Consider the following 17,279-nt stretch of genomic DNA (forward strand, 5'->3'; position numbering starts at 1 on the left):
TGGGAAGTGGTGCAGGCTCCTAAGAAGCTAGGCGGGTTGGGAGTTGGAGATGCTATGATTCGCAACACGGCACTCTTGTTTAAGTAGTGGTGGCAGTTTGCAAAGCAAGAGTGTCTACTGTGAAAGAATGTTGTATGTTCGTGTAATAATTTGAATCCCAATGAGTTACTGTCAACTCAAATGGTACCTACTAGAGGAGGTCCATAGAAGGATATTTGCAAGCTACAACTCACGAATCAACGTATAAGGGATAAGATGGTTACATGGTTGTCTATGGAGATTGGTGACGGGCGAATGACTCGGTTCTGAGAGGATATATGGTTACTTTGTGGATCTCTAAAGGATCGATTCCCGATGTTTTTCTCTGTTTCAAACCAATGTGGATCTGTTATTGGGGACTGCGAATTTTGGGATGGGTTAGAGTGAATTTGGAACTTCCAATGGAGACGTGAGCTTTTCCAATGGGAGTTGGAACTCATTTCCAATGGAGGCGTGACATTTCCCAATGGGAGTTGGAACTCCTGAGTCAACTCCACGAGGCTTTAAGACCTGTGAAATTAGTAAATAACCGAGAGGATAGAGTAGTGTAAAAATATGATAGGTTATGTATTTTTTCAATTAACTCATTTGTGTAGGTATGTTCCACTTTATTGTGTTGAACTTTTATTTTCAAAAAAAAATTAATTAAGAATCTAAATAATTTACTTATTTCTTTAAAATTGTTGTTCACTACAATGTTTTGTTTATCTATATTTTTTTTAACATATTAATAATAACTAATTTACAAATTATAAAATATGTTAGTAGTAAAACTAACGAAACAAGAAGAGTGAGAGAGTATATTCTCTAGATATAATGATGTATAACGTGAAGAGGTTGGGTTTGAAGATGGTAGAAGATGTCATGATGAAGCGGAACCCACCAGGGTCAAACCTACGATTTTCATTGTCCAGTGAAAACTATATAGTAATCTATGTACGTAGGCCGTTTTAGATCACCCTACCCTACGCATTAATACCACTTTGTCTTTTCCCAACTAACCTCTCAACACCTCAACTTGATCATCGCCAATGTCTTCATCAACATTAAAGGATATATCATATCCAATTATATCTTTTATGGAAGTAACATAATAGCTAGCACTCCTGATGAGAGAATGAGACTTTTTCCAAATTGAAAGTGCTGGAGTTTCGATTCCATTCCATCAACAAATTAAAGAAGAGGTAATATTTTATAGTAATAATTTTTGGTTTACAGATTGTATGTGAAAGAGTGCTTAGAGCTTAGTGACATGAGACTTTTTGGTGCTTGTTTATTATAAGTGAAAAACGGGTATTGGGGTAATGTATCGTTTGACTTTTTGGCAGACCACAAATCTCAGCAAACTTTTGTGGGAACAACAGTGAGTAGGCAGTGCCAACTTGTCCTTTTTCTTACTTTGATGGAACACCAGAGCACTCGCTGTTGTACCATTTTATTACTACTACTTGCTGCGTGCTTCGTTGTTTCTTCTCTTCTCTTCTCCACTTTCTACTTTCTACTTTCCACTTCCTTCCCACCCAAAATATCTTCTTCTTTCTCCCTGGAGACACCACCATCATGATGAACCCATGCTTCTGCTCCTTCTTCTTCTTCTACTACTACTTCTTCTCATTGACTCCTTCCCTTGCCCTTGCACCTCTCACCGCCATCTCCGCAACTCAATCTCTCTCCGGTGACCAGACCCTTCTCTCCAAAGGTGGAATCTTCGAACTCGGTTTCTTCAAGCCAGGTAACTCCTCTAACTACTACATAGGCATGTGGTACAAGAAGCTCTCTCTACAAACAATTGTTTGGGTTGCCAATAGAGACCACCCTGTATCTGATAAGAGCACTGCCAACTTCACTATTTCAAAGGGTAACTTAGTACTCTTTGATGAGTCTCAAACTCAAGTTTGGTCAACCAACATAACTACCTCTCCTGCTTCACCTTCTGCACTAGTAGTATCTATTCTTCTCGATAATGGGAACCTCATAATTAGTAATAACCCTAATGCATCATCATCAGAAGAAGCCATTTGGCAGAGTTTTGATCACCCAACAGATACATGGCTTCCCGGAGGGAAAATCAAACTTGATAACAAAACAAAGAAGCCTCAGTATCTAACTTCATGGAAGAACAATGAAGATCCTGCAACTGGTCTCTTCTCTTTGGAATTGGACCCTAAAGGGAGCACTTCATACCTTATTCTTTGGAACAAGACTGAACAGTATTGGACGAGTGGCCCTTGGAATGGTCATATCTTCAGCTTGGTCCCTGAGATGAGGTTGAATTACATCTACAATTTCAGCTTCATTTCGAACGAAAACGAGAGCTATTTCACCTATACAGTCTATAATTCTTCCATTATATCGCGGTTCGTGATGGATGTTTCGGGCCAGATCAAGCAACTGTCATGGCTGGATAGCATTCAGCAATGGAATTTGTTTTGGTCTCAGCCGAGAACGCAGTGTGAGGTTTATGCTTTCTGTGGTGCCTTCGGGAGCTGCACCGAGAACTCAATGCCATACTGCAATTGCTTGCAAGGTTTTGAGCCAAAATCAAAGTCTGATTGGGATCTTCAGGATCAATCAGGAGGGTGTGTCAGGAAAACAAGTTTGCAATGTGAGAGTTCAAAATCATCTAATGGTGAAAAGGACAGGTTTCTACCAATCCTAAACATGGCATTACCGAAACATTCAGAAGAAGTAGGGGCAGGAACTAAAGAGGAATGTGAATCAACATGCTTGAACAATTGTTCCTGCACTGCTTATGCATATGGAAGTAGCCAATGTTCAATTTGGAATGGAGATCTCTTGAATCTGCAGCAGCTATCTTCAGATGATAGCAGTGGACAAATCTTGTACCTCAAGCTTGCAGCTTCTGAGTTTCATGATGCTAAGAGCAACAAGGTGCCAGTTATTGGTGGCATTGTGGGAGGTGTTGTTGCCATAGGGATTCTCCTCGGCCTTGTTCTGTTCTTGGTGATTCGGCGAAGGAAGAGAACGGTTGGGAAGGGAAAGCTAGTGGAGGGTTCACTGGTGGCATTTGGGTACAGAGACCTACAAAACGCAACCAAGAATTTCTCAGAGAAATTGGGAGGAGGGGGTTTCGGTTCTGTGTTCAAAGGCTATTTGGGTGATTCAAGTGTTGTGGCAGTGAAGAAGCTTGAGAGCATTAGCCAAGGAGAGAAGCAGTTTAGAACAGAAGTTAGTACTATTGGGACAGTTCAACATGTTAATCTTGTTCGGTTAAGAGGTTTCTGCTCCGAAGGCTCCAAAAAGTTATTGGTTTATGATTACATGCCAAATGGCTCCTTAGAATTCCATCTCTTTCAGAATAACTCCTCCAAGATCATGGACTGGAAAATGAGGTACCAAATCGCGCTCGGCACGGCCAGGGGATTGACTTATCTTCATGATAGTTGTAGAGACTGCATCATACACTGTGATGTCAAGCCTGAGAACATCCTTCTAGATGCTCAATTTTGTCCCAAAGTCGCAGATTTCGGCCTTGCAAAGCTTGTTGGAAGAGAATTCAGCAGGGTCCTTACAACAATGAGAGGAACAAGAGGCTACCTTGCCCCTGAATGGATCTCTGGGGTGGCCATAACCCCCAAAGCAGATGTCTACAGCTACGGAATGATGCTTTTCGAGTTTGTATCCGGCAAGAGGAACTCTGAGCCTTGTGATGATGGCAGAGTGAAGTTCTTCCCTACATGGGCTGCTACTCTTGTAACTGAAGGCAGCAATGTCCTTAGCCTCTTGGACCCTAGGTTGGAGGCGAATGCGGATGTTGAAGAGGTCACTAGAATAATCAAAGTAGCTTCTTGGTGTGTCCAAGATGATGAATCTCATAGGCCAACCATGGCTCAGGTTGTTCAGATACTTGAAGGGATCTTGGATGTCGCTTCGCCTCCCATTCCAAGAACCCTTCAAGTGTTTCTGGACAACCAGGAGGACATAGTTTTCTTCACCGATTCCAACTCTTCCAACCAGAGCTCACAGGTGAAGAGCACCACCACTGTCTCAACAACATCATCTCAACCTAAAAGTAACATCTCTTCAGCAAGCTCCAAGTCCTTAGGAGGAAATTAATTAGTGGAAAATTAGTTGTAATAATGTAATGTTTGTGTCTTAATAATACAATATTCTCTATCCATGATTGCTAGCAGCTTGTATATTCATTCAATAGACATAACCCTTTACATTACAAGTTGCATTAGCTGATACTACTTGAAAATATGTTTCAGTTCAACAATAATTAAAGATCACTTTGTAGAAGGTCATGCATATACTCTTACATGGAATCCATCGAAGAAAATGAACGATGTTTGGGCATGGTTCCCTGAAGAACACGCATGCATTCGAAAGAGAAGTATATTGGATAAGGTCAATTTAACGTGTTGTAGTTGTCACAAGTCACAATACACCATCTTCTTTAATTAATAAGCCTACAACAAAAGATGACGCCAAACTGCAAAAGGAAAAATCTGATATTTCATTAGGTAATCACCAAAAAAATGTATGCATCACTTTTGATGTCACTAATGATATGAATAGACAATTTCAATCTTGTTTTTCTTTTTGTATTACCAAAAGCAACATAGTACAACAGGGTAAGAACTTTTTCTTTTCTTTTTAAAAAAGAAAAATTAGAAGCACTATTTCTTTGGAAGTTTCTTTTCGCCCACAAACCTTCTATTTCAGATCTTTGGCGTGTTGCTGCAATGCATTGCGTCACAGTATGTATTTATATGCTGGTAAATAAATATCAAACAAGCAGCAACTTTCAATATGAATGTAAAATTCAAAATAATACGGCATATAGTTGATTCTTTCTCTAACGAGGATACGTTAGGCCTAGCCCAATTTAGTAAAATAGAGTTGGTAATTAGTTGAGCATATTATTCGACTAAAAAGAATTGACACATGACCTAAAAATTTAGAATGTATTTTACAAAGATACAAGTCATAAATATTTTTGTAAGTGTTTATTAAGTTTAGAGACACGCCCTGATTTTAGTGAGTTGATCTTAGTAAATTCATTTTTTTTATATAAACAAAAAGTGAAATGATGAAACTAGTATTTTTTTTTTTTTTGAGTAACCAGGGAATCAACATTATAATAACTAATTTTAGCTAATATTATACCATATTATCAAATAAACCTAATATAAATTTTACTAAAAATGAGTTTTTGTTAAATTTGGATTTTAGATAATTTTTAAATTGAGTTTTGAATTTTTTTTAAAAGAATTTTAAAATTTTTTTTCTTATTTTAAATTTTGACTGTAATATTGGGTGTAAAATATTGGTTCTTAAAACTTTCTTTCTTTTTTTATTTGATTAATGTTTAATTATAGCATTAATATATGATTTGGATGAGTTTGTATTACCTTAGTTTTATCATATTTTCTCCTCTCCTTTTGATTTGAAGAACATAGTATGCATCTAAGCCAACTTTAGGGATGGGACCAACATTTTTATGAAAACTTGTTATGTATTATACATTTATATATATATATATATATATATAGAGTTTACGTTCAAGAGGGGGAAGAGACAGTGTCCAAAAAAAAAAAAACAGAAGGGGAAAAATGTTCAATCAATAATAACATCAAATACATCAAGATCAACATCAACAGTATCACAGATTTCAGGTCCTAGAATGGCAAAGTTCCTTCTTTGCAATACACTTACCCACACGTAAGGAAAACCAACATCTTCATGTGCAAGGAACTATGCAAGAGTACGAATTCAACCATGCATAAAGGACAAAGAAAATGTTCTATTATTAGGCATGAAAAAATAGAAACATTATTGATATATAACCTTTCATATTACTTCATTCTATCATCTTCAACTTTTGAAAGAAGTGGTTTCATGATATGATATTAGAATTTTATCTTTGAAAAGACCTACGCAAAAATCAAACAAACTCAAAAGATACTCTTACTTGAGAAAGTATATTGAGATATAATAACTATTTATTTATGTTTTTTTTATACAACTTAAATTTTTAGGAGAAGTAACATTATGACAAATATTTTCTTAAAATATTAATACGATACAACATAAATAAGAATTACAGTTTCTATAATCTCATTAATTGTTATTTGTTATTTATTTTTATATCTGTTATGTCAAAACTAGAGATTGAATCTTCTTATTATTCACTACCCGTGAATATTGCGTTGAACTTGTGAGAAAAAAGGGATGTATTAGTGTTAAATTTTGTGACTGTTTATATATCTCCCGTGATCGTATAGTTTGCCGTGCTGCATTGAAAGGGAATTGACTCAAACCGTTTTAACTGAAAAGTAAAAAAAAAAAGGGGGGAGGGGAGGGAGAATTTTTTATTTTTAATATTGAAGTGATAGTGGTGTTTTTCTTAAATGTGGATTGTTGGGGTGTTATACTTAAATGTGGGATCGTTTAACTAGAGAAGCAGAAATCGGACCGACCGATTTGTGAGAGATACACAAATCGGTGCCAGGAATTTGTGTTAAAAAAAAAATTAAAAAATTTTAAGTACAGAAATCGGTGCCAGGAATTTATGTACTTCCACAGTTTTGAAAAACACCAAAAATTACCATGTTAAAGTATATCACCACTTTTACTTCCATAACAAAAAAATTAGCCGGGGAGGGATTAAGTGATTTAGAATTTAATGCTTGCTGAATATCTTTTTGTTACTTAGGTCTATACTCATGTATTTTAATTTCTTTATTTTTTTTCTTCGTTTGTTTTTAAGAAAATCTTCGGTAATCCACGCTCTTATGGCATAGCCATCAAGTTACTAGGATTAGAAAAATAAAATTCAATCACATAAAAAATTCAAATACAGATATTAGAGTTCTAAAATCACTATATATAATCATTTTTATTCCATCTTCCCACACTATCATATGATATCTAATAGTCCTAGCTATGGCATGAGCCATTATTCCATTGCAATGTCTAGGAATGACAAGTGAGTAGTGAGGTTACACTTTTTGTTTATTATCCATTGTTATCACATTTTAAGGCCTTTTTTGTACATTTAGATATATTAATTCAAAGAATATGTTACGTATACACAAAAATAAGTCACTAAAAACAGTCATTCGTATAAAATATATGTTGAAATATAAATATACATTAAAAATAAATTAAACCACACATATATTTATATACAAATATGTTAGTGACTGATTTTAGTAATTAATTTTAGTGTACGAATAGTATTTTTGTTAATTCAATGATGTATATATACGAAAACTAATCCTAAACAGATAAAGTAATAAATAAAAGTAAAAGCTAAAACTAACAAGTACATTTTATAACTTGCATTAATTAGATATGTATATATGGGGGCAAAGAGAAAAGGTAGAAGAAGGATCGGAGCAGGGGAAATAAATATGAACAGGAGGGTGAGCTACTTCCTAAAAGTGAAAAGAGACATATTAAGGCAAGAAACTTGTGTTTCTTTGTATTGTGCCCCCCTTATGCCTAAAGAAACCTTTATTATTTTATAGGAAGCACGGTGAAGAAATCTCAACAAGCACAAAAAAGAGAAGCCCCTAAGGCCTAAACCATAATTTTAGTGGTCCTTCTTCTAAAGCATGTTATCAAAAGAGAGATAAAGTATAGCCATATTGATGTCAAAACTATGCCTTTGAACTTGCCCCATATGATCGTAATTGACAAGCTTATGAGAAACAACAACACTCCAATAATGCACCGGAACGTTTTGTAACTCTCCAATAATTGATGATCTTTGTTGTTGGGATTAACGTGCTTGGATGTGTCCTTTGATTTTGATACAGGGGAGCACAATTCAAGAGCCTTCTTCGTTTTGGTGTCCGTAGAACTACTTGGTGATGAACTTGATGATGAGTAAACCGGAAAGCATCCCTTTGATGATCCAAAATGATTTTTGTGTTGAGCCCTTTTGTTCTGCAAGGATATATATATATATATAATATCAATTATTCAAGATAAACTGCATTTTTTTTTATTGTTAAGAATAGTAGGAATGAAAATTATCTAAGGAGCTTAGACTAACCAATAGTGTTTCAAAGAGCAGCACAGCTTTAATCACCTTAGCAAGCTTTCGTTTTGGAGGGTTTGACTGAGTAACATTAATCCAATCCTCTTCATGCTTCTCTGAAATGGCGGGGACACACGAAAAACGACGACTAGACGAGCGATCGACGACGGTGGTTTTAGGCTCTAGCATGGAATCAATGTCCACAACGGGGCGGATACAGGTAAAGAACTTGTTCTTTGAGCCTTTCTTCTTCATGTTTATTTATTGTTGTGCAAGACAAGCTTAGAAGCTAAGAGAGTATAATGGAGATGACAAGGGTTACATACAAGAGTTAGAAATGGAGTTATATATAATTAAAAAGGGGGAGGAATTGAAGGACGAAAAGAAAGAGGAAGAGGTACGGTTTTGTATTTAATGTGAGGCATTTTGTGGAGATGAAAACTGTGAGAAGGCCTGCAAATTATGTCTCATTTGGTGAAGTGAACAAAAAGTACAAACACTTGAGACTAAGCACTCTTATAAGGTTGGCAATTGGCATGCATGTGTGACTTTAATGAAATATATAAATATAGAAATATGCAGAGATATTTAATTTGATAACACTGAGATAAAGATTAAAAAAAAAAAGAAGACGCCGATGATGATATTATATCTCTATTTATCTTATGATATCTGTGTATCAAAGTCTACTAATTAGTTTCAAACTTTGTGAGTGTGGGTTAAAACTTAAAAGTGTAGTGGGGGCAAAGGGAAAAAGAAAAAAAGGCAATGCAACTTTGGGGCCACCCGTGATGGATAAATACACCATTTTAAAAGATTAAGTGTAAATAATAAAGGATGAACCTATCTAACTCTCAGAGGGGAGGTACCTGAAGTTAATGCAAGGTGTGCATAAAGCTAAGGTATATATGGATAAGAGATTTATTTCCCGTAATACTAGAAAAACAAAAAAACTAATTTAAATTGATTTATTGTAAGATACATTAAAAAAATAAAAAATAATAAATTTTAGTAGTTTTTTAGTTAATAATTTTTTGTTACCAAATATTTTTATTTTTAAATAATTTTATTAACAAAATATATCCCTCTAAACAGAAATGGACAAATTGAAATAACTGAAATTAAGAGTTATTAGAACTAGTATTTTTATTATTACGGAAATATAAATTTTTTAAAATTACGGTCCATTTTTATTCTGACAGTATAGATTATGCATGTGGCACAAAAGATTTATAAAATTAAATTACTTTTACAAAAAAATTCGTAGATTGACAAAAATTTATGGCTAAGAAGATCAAAGTATCTGTAGATAAAAAATCAAATAATAAGATTTTTAGTTATTATTTTTATATAAAAAGTCTAATTTTTTATTAATAATTAATTTTAACATTCGCTATCTAAAATTTAAAACAATTTAACGTGTATACTTTTATATTTAATTAGGTGTTAACTGTTAAGTTTGTTATACAAATAGAAATAATTAATTTTTATACTTGCTATTTAAAAATAATATTTTTTTTCTTTATCTATAACAATATATAATGGCAATACATAGATTTGGTGTCCAAGATTTCTTTCTAGTATTATCCTTTCTAATTAACTTCTCCACTTAATGTCAGTTATTCATATCTGAAAAAACTCTCATTACTCCACATAACTTTCACTTGTTATCTTTCACCTCTTACCCATTTTTCTCTTCGGATTTCATCTCTTATTAATATTATTGAATACATTAATAGATTTTAAAAATACATTAATCTCATGCCAATATTAGATTTGCTTTTAAACATTCAGATACTAATAATAATAATAATAATAATAATAATAATAATAATAATAATAATAATAATAATAAAATTGGTCTAAATCCAAGTAATAGATAGAACGGTGATAATGTTAGTGTATAAATTATCATTTTTTAAAAGCTTTAATTCATACTTAATAAACTTTCAATTATTTCTAATATACTATGTTACATATATCTATAATACAGTGTATTATGATTGTTATAATAATAATAATAATAATAATAATAATAATAATAATAATAATAATAATAAAATTGGTCTAAATCTAAGTAATAGATAGAATGGTGATAATATTAGTGTATAAATGATCATTTTTTAAAAACTTTAATTCATACTTAATAAACTTTCAATTATTTCTAATATACTATATTACATATATCTATAATACAGTGTATTATGATTGTTAATTGTTCACTTAAAAAATTTACACTATTAATTTAATATTTTAATTTTTTTTATTATGGTACTATTTTAATGTACTCTAAATTTTTATTATGTATTTATAATTTTGATAAAAGTCATTCTTAAAAGAAATATTAATCTTATTTTTTAATTTTTTTTGTCCAACCAATATTAAATCATTTATATTAAAAGATTTACATAATTCAAAAAATATTATTTATATATTAAAAATTTATTTTTAAATATTCAAGTATTAGAATTGGTCCAAATAATATACTGAATGATGATAACATTGGTTAATTGTGTATATATATTCCATTAGTTTGTTAATTTTATTTTTTAAATTATTTTTTATTATGGTACTAACTATTTTAATGTACTCTAATTTTTTAAAAAGAATCATTCTCAAAAGAAATATTAATTTTATCTCTTAATTTTTTTAGCTCTGACAATATTAAATAATTTATATTAAAATATTTAAATAATTCCAAAATTATTATTTATACTATAATAAAATAACAATATACAAAAAAAATATGAGAGTTTGATGTTCAATTCTTTTTTTCTATTTAGTAAGTTCTGCTTAGCAGTTATTATATAAAATATTTATTTAAAAATATTGATAATTTTTTATTTAATTTATACGGTAAATAATAACGTTTTATGTAATTTTATTTTGTTTAATATCTAATAAATTTAGATTCGGATTTTCTTTTATTCTTTTCCAATTGAAATAGTCCAATTGCATGATTGACAATTTTGATTTCTATCATAATAACTATTTTTTTCTACTATTTTCTATTTAGTATTTTTTTATTTTTGTCATAATAACTATTTTTTTATTCTAATAATAATTGTTCCATATAAAGAAATGCATTCTAAATTGGAAATAGAAGTAAGAAAAATTGAAAAAAAAAATGAAACAAATTAATAGGTATATTAATAGAGTAAAAAAATTGAAGAAGAATTTACATATGATTTTTTTATAACTGTTATTGAAATAGAGATGAAAATGATATAGAGAAGATGAGTTGTTGTTCTCGAAGTGGTTTCTTTATGTAATGTAACGAAGAAGTTCTATCATAAAAGATAATATTAAAACTTAAATTTGGACACTAAAATTTTGAAGTGAGTTATGCTCTGTAAACTATGTGAAATCACTCTCCTTACAATAGTAGTTGTGGTATTAAATATTTATTTATTTATTTTTAAAAATCTAATTTTTTCTATGTGAAATCACTCTCCTTACAATAGTAGTTGTGGTATTAAATATTTATTTATTTATTTTTAAAAATCTAATTTTTTTAATTCTAAAAGTATTGGTATTTTTTATTTAATTTATAGTGTTAATAATATTTTATTTTTTTTATTTAATACCTAATAAATTTAGATTCGATTTTTTTTTTCAAAAAGTTGGATTGAAATAGTGCTATTGTACCATTGACAATTTTAATTTTTGTCATAATAACTATTTTTTTCTACTATAAGGTTACATGTTAAATATTTTAATTTAATTTATATTGTAAATAGTAATATTTTATTTCATTGGTTACCCGATAAATTAAAAGAGATATAAGAGTTTGATATTCAATTATTTTTTTTCATTTTACTCCTATCTTTATAATCCCAAAATAACCGATACAGTTATCATTATTTCTATCATCATAAGAGCAGTCCAAAATAACCCATATGTAGTTATCATTATTTCTACTATCATAAGAACAGTTTGTTCGTATTATCTCATATATATTGTTTCGTACTCTTTTATTATATTATTATAGTTATTTATTTTTCATTTTATTATCACTCTTTTCTTATTTTTTTTCTATTTATATTGATATGGACGTTTATTATAAAAATAAAATTTTCAAAACCAATAAAAGGTAAAAGTAAATCTTAGTTGGGATGTATTATTATTTAATGCTAAAGTAATATACAAAATACTATTAAGATATATTGTGATACATATATACAATAAATTATAGAAAAAAACACTGTTAGCAGAACTGGACCGGATCGGTCGGTTCGACCGAAAAACTGGTGAATCGGATCCTATACCGGTTCGGTCCGATGATTGGACCGCACAAGGTTAAGAACCGGTACGAACTGGTCAAACCTGCAAAGAACCGGTAAAAATCGGTCAAATTCGGTAGCAACCGGTTCGACCGAACCGAAACAATTTAAAATTTCCTCAAAATGAATCAGCACCCCCACCCCTCCAGAAAATAAAAGGTAGCTACTTCCACCAGGCTAGCTTGTCTATTACTAATATATATGCAAATTAAAATACATATTAATATCATTCATTAAATAATTTACTTTTACTTAATTTATTTTAATTTTAATTATAAGTTCACTCATTTCTAAATTAATTATATTTTTATTTAACAGTAATTATAAACTCACTTATTATTTTTTTCATAATTATATAATATCTATTAATATTATTTTTCAATAAATACTTGTAGTATATAATAGTATAATAGATATAAATTAATTAATAAATTATTAAAATTCGAAAATAATACTTATTTTAATATAAAAATAAAATAAAAATATTTATAATAGAGTAAAATTAACAAAATACTTATTGTTTCTGTTCCATATTGTTTAGAATAGCTAGATATTTTTAAAATATTAGTAAAAATATGTATTTTAAATTTTTAATTCTAATTTTTTTTACTATATTTTGTTTTTTATTTACATAGGACCGGGTTAACTGGTTCAACCAGTGATCCACCGATTGAACCAATAACCCAGTGACCCAGTAGCCTGACCAGTTCAATCATCGGTTCGGTTCCGACAACTATGGGAAAAAGGATTCTAACCGGTATAGAGCACTGTTAGCAAAACCGGACCGGACCGGCCGGTTCAACCAGAAAACCGGACCCTAAGTCGGTTTGGTCCGATGATCTGATCGGATAAGGTAATGAACCGGTGCGAACCGGTAAGACCGAACCGCTTCAGTTTCAAGATTTTTCCAAAATGTTAAAGCCTGGGTTCAAACCCCCCTCCTCAAGGAAAAACATGATACTCACAACCACCAGGCTGTTGAACTTGTTATTAATATATATGCAAATTAATATATATATATATAAATATCTTTCAGCAAATAATTTACTTTTATTTAATTTTAGTTATAAATTCATTCATTCTTAAATTAATTATATTTTTATTTAACAATAATTATAAACTCATTTATTTTTTTATAATTATATAATTATATTAATATTATTTTTCAATAAATACTTGTAGTATATAATAGTATAATAGATATAAACTAATTAATAAATTATTAAAATTCAAAAATAATAGTTATCTTAATATAAAAAAATAAAAATATTTATGATAGAGTAAAATTAACAAAATACTTATTGTTCCTGTTTCATATTGTTTTAGAATAGCTAGATATTTTTAAAATGTTAGTGACAATAAGTATTTTAAATTTTAATTTTAAATTTTTGACTATATTTTATTTTTATTCACATAGGACCAGGTCAATCGGTTCAACCAGTGATCTACCGATTGAACCAATGACTCAGTGACCCAGTGACCTGACCGGTTCGATCACCGGTTCGGTTCTGACAACTATGGTATAGAGTATATGAAAGGATGATCAATTCATTGTATCAATGAGATCAATAAACAATAAATTAAGTATTACTATATTAACGATCGTAACAATTGTATTGATGATACATATTTTTATTTTAATATTAATAATTAAACGTGATATTAAATCAGGTTCGTCCGGTCAAAATTTATTCTATTGGTTAGAGAGATACAGTTAAAGCAAATAAAACTCATCAGGAAGATAATAAAAAGAGAAAATTGGATCAAAGGAATAAAATGTAATAAAATAAAATTTTATTATATAATAATAATACTATCTATTTAGACGTATATATTAATTATGTTAAAAATTTAACTTTTTTTTCAGCCATAAACTCAGAAGAGCACAACTAGCTCATTTTGGTGACAAACAATAATATAAATTCCTAATAAATAAGATGTAATGTTATTTAATTTATATTTTGTCATACATAAACTAAGACTAATGTCATTTTTTTTGTCTTTTAAAAAAATTCAGTACAAAACAAGATATCTCAATTCTACGGATTTTAATTGAATTAATTGAATTCGTTCCTATAATAAGGAATCAATTTAATTGAATAATCTTAAATCATTTATATAATTATTTTTATGGTAAAAAATGTGACAAATTTTTAAGACTCAAGAAATTATTAATAAGGAGATGTATGATGAATTACGAATTTTTTTCAGATACACAATTTTTATATTCTCCTATTTTGTCTATTAATTATTCTTATAGTTTGATATTCAAAAACAAAAAAACAAGCATTTTCATTTCTTTTGTTTTTTCACTATTGATAGGAAAATAAAGCCTCTTCATATCCAAATTCATATTTTGGCCTACCACTTAAAAAAAATGAAGACAAAATATAAATATCTATGACATTTAAAAAAAATTATCTTTTGTAAATAACTAACATGTATTTTGATTTATATATACTCTTTTTGAATCAGGATAATATTATTATTATTATTATTTTAACTATATTTTTTCTGATAATATATATATATCTCTTTATTTGGTGCTTTTATAATTTAACATTTTAAAAGTTTTTTATAGTAATTTTAAGGTAAAAAAATATGATATAAATAAGGTCACGTCAATATTAAAATAATGACAAAAATATTTATCTAATAAATTTAAAAAATAAATAATATATTAACAAAAAAATAATTTTTTAAAAAACAATAGAAAAGCGGCTGAACAGGCACGTCGTGCCTGTTGAGCCGCTAGTATATATAAACATGTTTTTCTTTGTCTAATTTCTCTATTATTTTCACAAATTATTTTTTGAGATTCTTTAATTTTTGTTTTTTTCTTCTGTTCAATACACATCAATTACTTTGATTCTGCCTATTCTTTTAGTTCTTCATTTGATTTGTTTTTATTAAGATAATAAGATTACAATTTTTTTTTCTAAGGTTATTATTCTTGATTTGTTGAAGAAGATAAAAGGCTTAGTCTTTGATAGAATTATTATAATTTTTAAAGTATTTTTTTTATTTTTACAAATAAATTAATTTTTTTTGTGTGCTCTTTTTTTACATATTCTTCTTTGATTCATTTCTGAAAAAAAATTGAGATATGGACAAATAAAAATCTTGGTATATATATATATATATATATATATAATTAATTAATTATTTTCTTTGTTTCATATAATAATTATTAATCAATTCTTAATGGAGAATTTTTTACAAGTCTGCAACTACTTGAACATTTTTAAATATGTTAAAGAAAAGATGCTAACCAACCAATATAAATTTAATAAAAAATATTATTTGTAGTTTGAGCAATATTCTAGATTTATCTTAATTAAAAAATTTTTGTCAGAATATTTAAAAGCCAATATATATATTTTGCAGTTTAGAAGTTATTATTAAAAGACATCAGGTTCTTGTGCTCCAATTGATGATTCTAGAAAGAGAGAGAGAGTTTGTTCTCAGTTGTATTGAAGTGTGAATGATACAGTTACAACCGACAGATTAGAGAGACATTATTATTAATAGAGTTGTTATTCTAACTTACTCTAACAAATTTAACCTAAAGCTGACTCAGCACTATAACTAACTTACTGATGCAATACATAACTAACTACTCTTCTTCATTTATACTATTATGCCCCCCTTAAACTCAAAGGTGAAAGAAGCTCAACTTTGAGTTTGTTGCGAAAAGCTAGAAACTTAGCAGACGGGACAACTTTGGTCAAGACATTCGCCAATTTAGTAGTACCAGGAATATGATGAACTTGGAGCACACCCTTGATGACAAAATCTCTAACAAAATGGAAATCAAGCTAAAGTGCTTGGACTTTGAATGAAGAATGGGATTTGTAGCTAGCAAAGCTGCACTCATATTATCACAGTAGATCTTAGGGACGCTTGGCAACAAGACCCGAAGCTCTGCCAACAGATTCCTTTAGCCAGATGAGTTCGACAACAGCTAAGACAAGGGATCGATACTCAGCCTCGGTACTAAAACGGGCCACCAGGGACTGCTTCTTCGAAGTCCAAGAGATGAAATTATTGCCAAGAAACACACACATACCACTGGTGGATTTGCGATCATCTGGATCACTTCCCCAATCGGAATCACTGTAAGCAGTGAGAGACAAAGGACCAGCTTTTTGCAAGTGCAAACCATAGTCAGTAATGCCCCCTAAATACCTCAAAATGTGTTTGACCGCTCACCAATGCTCCTTAGTTGGGGCGTGCATGAATTGGCAAACCTTATTGACACAGTAAGCAATCTCAAGCCGTGTCACTGTGAGATATTGCAAGATGTCCACAACAGTTCTATACAAGGAGGGATCATCAAAGGATGGACTGTTAGTGGCCGAAAGTTTGAGGGTAGATGGAACTGGAGTGGCACATGACTTGCAATCAGCCATCCCTACTTTGACAAGCACATCCTGGACATATTTCCCTTGATTAAGGAAGATGCACCCTTCAGCCGAGCGAGTGACCTGAATTCCAAGAAAATAATGCAAGGCTCCCATATGATTCAAGAAAAATTGAGAGTCAAGTTGACTAATGACACTATTAATTTTGGACTGTGAACTACCAATGATGATAATGTCATCAACATATATCAAGATAAAAATGGTAGAGGTAGGGAAGAAATGAGTCAACAAAGAGGAATCAGATCGGGTAGGAGAGAAACCAAGTGCCTGCAACACCCCCATAAGCTTAGTGTACCAGGCTCGAGGAGCCTGCTTGAGACCATAGAACGCCTTAGTCAACTTGCACACCATGGAGCTATCACCCTGCTCATACCCTTTTGGCTGCTACATATAGACATCTTCAAACAAGTCACCATGGAGAAATGCATTATTCACATCTAACTGTCGAATTGGCCAGGACCATGAGAGAGCAAGTGAAAGAACCAACCGGATCATAGTTTGGCTTTACTATTGGACTAA

At 30.4% G+C, this 17,279-nt stretch overlaps 2 protein-coding genes across 3 annotated transcripts; one reads left to right on the forward strand and one right to left on the reverse strand.

The window, feature by feature from the left end:
- Positions 1-1,158: 1,158 nt before the first annotated feature.
- LOC107613778 (G-type lectin S-receptor-like serine/threonine-protein kinase At2g19130) lies at positions 1,159-4,248 on the forward strand. Its single transcript, XM_016315931.3, has one exon. The coding sequence runs from the start codon at positions 1,600-1,602 to the stop codon at positions 4,114-4,116; it is 2,517 nt and encodes an 838-aa protein (XP_016171417.1). The 5' UTR covers positions 1,159-1,599; the 3' UTR covers positions 4,117-4,248.
- A 3,099-nt stretch (positions 4,249-7,347) lies between these two features.
- On the reverse strand, positions 7,348-8,590 carry LOC107612239 (uncharacterized). 2 transcript variants are annotated; one of them, XM_016314041.3, is made up of 2 exons: positions 8,105-8,590; positions 7,348-7,959 (listed from the first exon to the last, which is right to left on the reverse strand). In XM_016314041.3, the coding sequence occupies exons 1-2, from the start codon at positions 8,306-8,308 to the stop codon at positions 7,591-7,593; spliced, it is 573 nt and encodes a 190-aa protein (XP_016169527.1). In that variant the 5' UTR covers positions 8,309-8,590; the 3' UTR covers positions 7,348-7,590. The 2 variants fall into 2 exon arrangements, with proteins under 2 accessions (XP_016169527.1, XP_016169526.1); XM_016314040.3 differs by having other exon boundaries at positions 8,069-8,590.
- Between the last annotated feature and the right edge of the window lie 8,689 nt (positions 8,591-17,279).

The sequence above is a fragment of the Arachis ipaensis genome, chromosome B8 (assembly GCF_059453495.1).
Source record: "Arachis ipaensis isolate K30076 ecotype BB chromosome B8, ASM5945349v1, whole genome shotgun sequence".
Lineage (NCBI taxonomy): Eukaryota > Viridiplantae > Streptophyta > Magnoliopsida > Fabales > Fabaceae > Arachis > Arachis ipaensis.